General features: G+C 42.3%; 1 protein-coding gene across 23 annotated transcripts in view; it reads left to right on the forward strand.

Annotated features, from left to right (window-relative positions):
- Positions 1-3,419, forward strand: part of SAP130 (Sin3A associated protein 130) — an 87,405-nt gene extending 83,986 nt beyond the window's left edge. For all 23 annotated transcript variants that reach the window (XM_054477109.2, XM_054477120.2, XM_054477112.2 and 20 more), the window contains 2 exons: positions 2,104-2,217; positions 2,477-3,419. In XM_054477109.2, coding sequence (XP_054333084.1) covers positions 2,104-2,217; positions 2,477-2,635 — 273 coding nt within the window. In that variant the 3' untranslated portion in view covers positions 2,636-3,419. The remainder of the gene's footprint in view (positions 1-2,103; positions 2,218-2,476) is intronic.
- The last annotated feature ends 5,258 nt before the right edge of the window (positions 3,420-8,677 follow it).

Genomic DNA, 8,677 nt, shown 5'->3' on the forward strand with positions numbered 1-8,677 from the left:
AACCCCAGTCTCTACTAAAAATACAAAAATAAGCTGGGCGTGGTGGCAGGCGCCTGTAATGCCAGCTACTCGGGAGGCTGAGGCAGGAGAATCGCTTGAAACCAGAAGGTGGAGGTTGCAGTGAGCAGAGATCGTGCCACTGCACTCAAGCCTGGGCAAAAGAGCAAAACTCCCTCCCGGGAGAAAAAAAAAAAGAAATTGTAGAGACGGGGTCTCACTATGTTGCCCAGGCTGTACTGTGTCTTAATTTTTAACAAACAAGTATAAAAAGTTAAATTTTTTTTTAATAGAAAATAAGGGGCCAGGTTCAGTGGCTCAGGCCTGTGATCCCAGTACTTTGGAAGGCTGGGGCAAGAGGATTGCTTGGGCCCAGGAGTTTGAGGCCCACCTGGACAACATAGTGGGACCCTGTCTCTACAAAAAAAAAGTGTTTTAATTAGCCGGGTGCAGTGGTGCACACCCCTAGTCCTAGCTACCTGGGAGGCTGAGGTGGGAGGAACTCTTGAGCCCGGAAGACCAAGGCTGCCCTTAGCCATGATTGCACCACTGCACTCCATCCTGGATAACAGAGTAAGACACTCTCAAAAAAAAGGAAGAAAACAAAGTTTATAGAATAAAGATACAAAGAAAGAAAATATTTTTTGTAACCGCCCAACAGTATCCACATTTGTCCAGCAATATGTGTTTTAAGCTAAGTTTTATTGCAAGAGTCAAAAAGTTTAAAACAGTTTAAAAGTTTATAAAGTAAAAAGTTAGAGTATGCTACAGTTAATTTGTTATTGAAGAAAGAATAATATTTTTAATAGATTTAGTGTAACCTAAGGGCACAGTGCTTATAAAGCCTATAGTAGTGTACAGTGATGTCTTAGACCTTCATATTCACTCACTGCTCACCCACTGACTCACGCAGAGCAACTTAACAGTCCTGGTAGGCTGCATTCATTTAAGTGCTCTTTACCATTTTTAATCTGTCATGCCGTATTTTTACTGTACCTTTTCTATGTATAGATATGTTGAGATACAGAAATACTTAACACTGTGTTTCAGTTTACTGCACTATTCCTTGCATTAACATGGTGTACATGTTTGTAGCCTAGGAGCAGTAGGCTCTATCATATAGTCTAAGTATGTGGTAGTTCATAACATCTAGGTTTGTGTAAGTACATTCTGTGATGGTCACACAAAAAAATTTCCTAAAGACGTTTATCAGAATGTATCCCTGTCATTAAGCAGAGCATGACTATATTTGTGACTCATAAACTGCTGTTAATCTTATCTGTCCAGTGTTGGATCTTATATGTTTGGCCGTTTCTATAACCCTAGGGCAAGAATCCCTCCTTCACCAGCGGGTGAAGAGGAGGCAACAACCTCATAAAGTTTTTCCTTTTCAGTAGCAGTGACCTGAAGAACATTGTCTGTTGTCAGTATCTAAAAAATGTAGTGCCTTGGCTACTTCTGACTTAGCAGAGATCACTTCTGTGAAACTTGGAGACTTGTGTTTCAGAAGAATTGAGGATTCAAGGCAGTATTCAAAAGTTATCCTTGAAGATAGGCTCTGAACTATGGCAAATTATAATGTAAATCTTTGTTGATCAGTTTCCTTTACTGTTTTTATTTTATTTATTTATTTATTTATCTATTTATTTATTTATTTTTTAGATGGAATTTCGCTCTTGTTGCCCAGGCTGGAGTGCAATGGCGGGATCTCAGCTCACTGCAACCTCTGCCTCCCGGGTTCAAGCGATTCTCCTGCCTCAGCCTCCCGAGTAACTGGGATTACAGGCATGCGCCACCACGCCCAGCTAATTTTGTATTTTTAATAGAGATGGGGTTTCACCATGTTGGTCAGGCTGGTCTCGAACTCCGGACCTCAGGTGATCCACCCACCTTGACCTCCCAAAGTGCTGGGGTTATAGGTGTGAGCCACTGCGCCCAGCACCTTTACTGTTTTTAAACCTTAGTATCTTCGTCCTTAGGAGAAAGGACGTTGTCACCCAAACAACTCTTAGTTTACAAAGGTGATTGAAGGTGGGTTCATTTGCCTGGGGTTGACATAGAAAAATATTTCCGACGTTATGATATCCTCCCTTTTGTGTGTTGCAGACGAATCTAGAACATGATGTCTATGAAAGACTTACCAACCTGCAGGAAGGGATTATCCCAAAGAAAAAAGCAGCAACTGATGATGATCTCCACCGAATAAACGAACTGATACAGGTTTGAGTGAGCCCCTTCCCTTCTGATCATCCACTTTATGAAGTTGCTTTATGTAAAGCCCTACTTCTCCCGTTTTCCCCCGTCTCCCTCATATCTTCAGTAAAAACATATGTGCTTCAGCCTGCACTCCTGAGAAACAAGAAGACATTTTCTCTATTGTGGAAGCCTCAACATGGCCTCTGCCCAAAGGCAAGCAGTTTTTTAAAAGCTGTACTATCCTCATGATCATTGATTGATGATGCAATGTCTTCTGTTTCAGGGAAATATGCAGAGGTGTAAACTTGTGATGGATCAAATCAGTGAAGCCAGAGACTCCATGCTTAAGGTTTTAGATCATAAAGACCGCGTCCTGAAGCTGCTTAACAAGAACGGGACTGTCAAAAAAGTGTCCAAATTGAAGCGAAAGGAAAAAGTCTAGACCCAGAACAATCAGGAGATTGGAAGCAAATTTATGAAGAATGATGGTGGGGGTGGGGGGAGGGTTTTGGTCTTTTCCAAAGTGGAACATTGAAATAAAGGAAGTGTTCCTTAGTTCCCATGTGAAAGCAGAGGGACCCATGACATCCAGTGGCATGAAAGGATCAGAGCTGACTGGACATAGTGAGCTGCCTTCTTGCATTTGGGTGCACCCCTGTTAAACCTGCCCTGTGTCATAAGTGACTCCGGATGCATCAGTGTCCACCAGTTGGAAGCAATGACAAGGATGGCTGGCTGGTGTTTTTCAGCCTTCCGGTTTATAGACTGTATTTATCTAGTGGATTCCTGCAGGCCCCATACTGAGCCTGGACTGAAAGTATCCACTCGGACCATCTGTTATCTCTCTACACTGAAAATAAAACCTCTTCCACCCACCCCATTCGGTTCTTCTGCCTGACCTTCAAATGCCCACGTTGGCCTTTTACAGCAGTGCCACGGCACCAAGCGAGCTGCCACATCTCACACTCTAAAGGGTTTGAACTATTAGTTCTTGTCATTTTTTTAAAAAAACCATTCCCAAGTGAAATTGTTATATCGTCTGTCTTGCGTGTGTCAGAACTGGGTTTTTGTGGAGGTTCAGAGCAGGCAACACCATAAGTTGCTCTCAGATCCTTGTTCTGAAGTACATTCTTGGTTATCTGTACTTCTGTAGCTGGTGTGATGCTGTTAATTGTATGTACCACACATCTCCAGACGTTAATAAAGGACTCAAAGAGGTTTTTGTACTTGGCGCAGTTTGCATCTTTTTGTAAAGTGAATCAGTGCCACGCTGACCCTCACTGAAATGTTTACCCTGCTTCGGTTTTTCACACATTGTTGGGAGCCTACTTTGTTTGTTGAAGTTATGCTGTTCGCATAGAGTTCCTCTTATCAGGGTAGTTTAAATATGCTACAGTGGTGAAACCTGTTGGATCTTGGCTCCCTTAAATACAAGCCTGTATTGTGGCCCAGTGCGGATATAAATTGGTCTGATTATAGGACTGTTAAGGCTGCAGTACTGGGGGCGGAGCTTTCGGGCGGGTGGATTCTCTCCACGCGTTGCTCTTCCTCTGAATTAACCTGAGTGGAAAGCTCAGATGGGCTTCCTTTGGGCACAAGACCAACCATCTCCATCTGGCCTCCATGTGACAGACCAGGAAAGATTTTTCTCAGAGGCTTCTGCCTCTGCGGACAAGACCCGACCACCCTCCTTAGGACACCTGCTTTCAGCTACCAGGTTGGGGCTAGAGCGCTTCCCTTTGCTCTGACCTGAACAGATTTGAGATGGGCCGTGTTCCATTTCTGCCCATGCCTTTGGGACCAATGCCCTGGCTCACCTGAGACAGCCTTCCTCATAGTAGAATGGTAAGCTGTCATCTGTGGGATTGGGAAGACCACCCAGGCCTGTGGAGCCTAGGCTAAAGACAGCCTGGGCGCAATTGAGGCTGCTTGACTAGAGTATTTCATGAGGATACAGAGAAACTTGAAAAGGTTTTGCTAGGTGCCAATCTAGCCTAACTCCTAGAATAGTGTTCCTTTGCTGGAGTTTCTCATCAGTACACACATTGCTTTAGTGGTCACATGTGGTCTTTGGTTAGAGCAGGACAGGATTCAGGTATGTGGGATCCTATATTTTAGACACATTCCCTATGGCTTTTTTTTTTTTTTTTTTTTTTTGAGACTGGATCTCACTCTGTCACCCAGGCTGGAGTGCAGTGGCTCAATCATAGTTCACTGCAGCCTCCAACTCCTGGGCTCAAGCGATTTTTCTGCGTCAGTCTCTTGAGTATCTGGGACTACCAGTGCTTGCCACCATACCCAGCGATTTTTTTTAATTTTTCTTTTTAAGAGATGGGATCTCACTGTGTTGCTCAGGCTAGAGATTACTTTTTTGAAGAAAGCTTGTCAGTACAAGCCTTGAAGTCAGTGCAGGTAAGAAAATAGTGTTTTCAGGATTTCTTCCCCTTATGAGGACAATGCAGTCAGAAGTTAGGAGAGGCAAAGGGGATGATTCTTGCCTACAAACAATGGTTTTTGAATATAGTTTTATTGGCTGGGTGCAGTGGCTCACACCTGTAATCCCAGCACTTTGGGAGGCCAAGGCGGGCAGATCACTTGAGCTCAGGAGTTCAAGACCAGCCTGGCCAACGTGGTGAAACCCCGTCTCTACTAAAAAAAAAATAAAAATTAGCCAGCTGTGGTGGCGCATGCCTATAGTCCCAGCTACTTGGGAGGCTGAGGCAGGAGAATCACTTGAACGTGGTAGGCAGAGGCTACAGTGAGCCAAGATCACACCACTGCACTCCAGCATGGGTGACAGAGTGAGACCCTGTCTAAAAACAAACAAAAATACAGTTTTATTAAAGAGGAATAGTGGCCCACGCCTGTAATCTCAACACTTTGGAAGGCCGAAGCAGGAAGATCTCTTGAGCCCAGGATTTCGAGACCAGCCTAGGTAACATAGTGGGACCCCACTTCTACAAGAAAACATTTAAAAAGAAAATGCCTTGTAATATTTTTATGTCTTCATAACGAGTGATTTTTTTTTTTTTTTTTTTTTTGAGATGGTCTTGATGTCACTCAGGCTGGAATACAGTGAGGCGAACACAGCTCACTACAACCTCAACCTCCCAAGTGCAAGCAATCTTCCTGCCTTAGTTTCCTGAGTAGCTGGGACTACAGGTGCACACCACCATGCCTAGCTGGCTTTTTAATTTTTTGTAGAGGTGGGATCTCACTATGTTGCCCAGGCCAGTCTCAAACTCCTGACCTCAAGCAGTCCTTCTGCCTCAGCCTCCCAAAGTGCTGGGATTACAGGCGTGAGCCACTGCACCTGACCTACTGATTTTGTCATAGTAATAATAGAGAGTCATACAATTACAGGGTTGAATATTTATTTACAGATTATGTAGTCCAACCCAACCAACGATGGAATGGACTCCTTAAAAACAATTTTTTTTTCTTTTTACGTTATAAAATACCACACATCCGAAAGCCTAGTATGTGAAGCAAATGTATAGATTCATAAATTCTTAAGAACAACTTTCAAATCACCCCCATGGTAAGAAATAGAAACTTGTCAGTCATCTCCAGAAGCTTCGCCACTGCCACATCCAATCACAGCCCTCCACTGCCCCACTAACTTTTTTTCCAAGTAATCATTTTTATTGTAATACAAATACAGAGTCGAATGCTCAAATCCTAATAAGATTTGTCAAAATCTTGTGTTTTGACAAATATGTACACCCATCGCCAACACCCAAATAAAGATACATGACATTCTATAATCCCAAAGGAGCACTTCTTTGTAGTCAGTACCCCTCTGCCTCAGCCCGCCCCCCATAAAAAAAGGTAAATACTCATCTACCACCTGTTAACACAGATTAGTTTTGTCTGTTCGTTAACTTCATTTAATAGATTCATGCAGTACACACTTACTTGTGTCTGGCTTATTTTGCTCAACATTATTTGAGCTTCATCCATTTGTCATGAGTATCAGTACGTTGTTTCTCTTGCTGAGTGGTATTCTGTGTGAGGATGCAACAGTGCGTCCACTTCCCTATTGAAGGACCCATTGGTTTGCTTTCCAATTTTGGCTATTATGAATAAAGCTGCTATAAACATTTGTGTGCAGGTTTTTATGTGTAAGTCACTTTTCAGATCGTTTGGGTAAAAACCTAGGAGTGTGATTGCTGGGTTGTAAGGTGAAAAACTGTTTAGTTTTGTAAGGAACTGCAAAACTGTCCTCTAATAGGGGTGTATCATTTTACATTGCAACCAGCAATGAATGAGAGTTCCTGTATTCGGTGTTGTCAGTGCTTTTTGGATTTTAGTCTTTCTAATAGGTGTGTAGTGGTATTTCATTTTCATTTGCAGTTCCCTGGTGATATATGATGTTGAGCATTTTCATGTGTTCATTTGCCTTCTTTAGTATCTTCTCAGGTGAAATGTCTATTCACATCTTTGCCTTTTTTATTATTATTATTATTTTGAATTGAGACAGGGTCTTGTTCTGTTTCCCAGGCTGGAGTGCAGTGGCATGATCACAGATCACTGTAACTTCAACCTCTCGGGCTCAAGCAAACCTCCCACCTCAGTCTCCCGAGTAGCTGAGACTTCAGGCATGTGCCACCACACCCAGCTCATTTTTGTATTTTTTGTAGAGATGGGGTCTCACTATGTTGCCCAAGCTGGTCTCAAACTCATGGGCTCAAGGAATCTCCTACCTCAGCCTCTCAGCCTCCGAAAGTGCTGGGATTATAGCACTGTGCCTGGCCTGTAGTACCTTTTGAAGAGCAGAAGTTTTTAATTTTAGTAAAATACAACTTTTTAATTTTTTATTTCATGAATTGTGCTTTGGACATTAAAGATATTGCTAAACCTAAGGCACCTAGATTTTCTCCTGTTTTCTTTGAATTTTATAGTTTTATGTTTTATATTTAGGTTTATGATCCATTTTGAGTTGATTTTTATGAAAGATGTAAGGTCTGTGAAGGATTTTTTTGTTTTTGTTTTTGTTTTGAGACAGGGTCTCGCTTTCTCACCCAGGCTGGAGTGCAGTGGCATGATCATGGCTCACTGCAGCCTCAATCTTCTGGACCTAAGCGATCCTTCCACCTCAGCCTTCAAAGTGTCTGGGACTACAGGCACATGCCACCATGTCCAGCTAAATTTTGTATTTTTTGTAGAGATAGCATTTCACCATGTCGTCCAGGCTGGTCCTAAACTCCTGAGCTCAAACAATCCACCCTCCTCTGCCTCCCAAAGTGTTGGGATTACAGGCATGAGCCACTGCGCCCAGCCAGGGTTTTTGTGTTTTGTTTTGTCATATGAACATCCAGTTGTGTTCCAGCACCATTTGTTGAAAAGCCTCTCCTTGCTCCATTGAAATCCTAATAAGATTTCTCTTTGAAGCCTTTGCTAATAAGCCTTGGCTCCCTTGTCAGAGATCAATTGACTGTATTTGTGCGGCTTTCTCTTCTGTTCCATGGATCCACTTCCTTGATGAATAGCACATTAGTGTAGTTTTATAGGAAGTCCTAAAGTTGGGCAGTGTCAGTTCTTCATCTTTGTTCTTAATTCTTGTGTTGGCTATTCAGGTCTTTTGTCTTTTCCTGTAAATTATAGACTCTGTTGACATCTACAGAAGAGTTTGCTGAGACTTTGATTAGCTTTATGTAGACTTTGTAGATCAAGTTGGAAATAATTGATAACAGTGTTGTGTGGTCTAATTCACAAATATGAACTATCCCTTCATTTATCTATATCTTTGATTTCTTTCACTAGAGTTTTTGCAGTTTTCCTCGTATACATCCTATATGTATTTCACTAAGATTTGTAAGTTTTTTATTTTTTTGGTACTATTGTAAATGGCACTATGTTTTTAGTTTCAAATTCCAGTTGCTCACTGGTGATATATAGAAAAAGCAATTGACATTTTTTTTTTTTTTTTTTTTTTTTTTTTTTTTGAGATGGAGCCTCACACTGTCACCCAGGCTGGAGTGCAGTGGTGCAATCTTGGCTCACCGCAACCTCCGCCTCCTGGGCTTAAGCAGTTCTCCTGCCTCAGCCTCCCGAGTAACTGGGATTACAGGCGCACGCCACCATGCCCAGCTAATTTTTGTATTTTTAGTAAAGACAGGGTTAGTGTTGGCCAGGCTGGTCTCGAACTCCTGACCTCTCGTGATCCATCCGCCTCGGCCTCCCAAAGTGCTGGGATTACAGGCGTGAGCCACCGTGCCTGGCAGCAATTGACATTTCCATGTTATTAACCTTGGGTGGTGCATGTTGCAATATTTGCAGAAGTTTGTTTTTTTGTTTTGTTTTGTTTTGGTGGCCTTTATTGTCAATTCTTTAGAGATTTTCTACAGAATCAATCATTCCACCTGTGAACGCATAGTTTTATTTCTTCTTTCCCTATCTGTATAACTTGTATTTCCTTTTCCTGACAACACATTAGCTAGGACTTCCAGAAAGATGTTGAATAGGAATGGAGAGAGGGGAA

Source organism: Pongo pygmaeus, chromosome 11 (assembly GCF_028885625.2).
Source record: "Pongo pygmaeus isolate AG05252 chromosome 11, NHGRI_mPonPyg2-v2.0_pri, whole genome shotgun sequence".
In the NCBI taxonomy this organism is placed as follows: domain Eukaryota; kingdom Metazoa; phylum Chordata; class Mammalia; order Primates; family Hominidae; genus Pongo; species Pongo pygmaeus.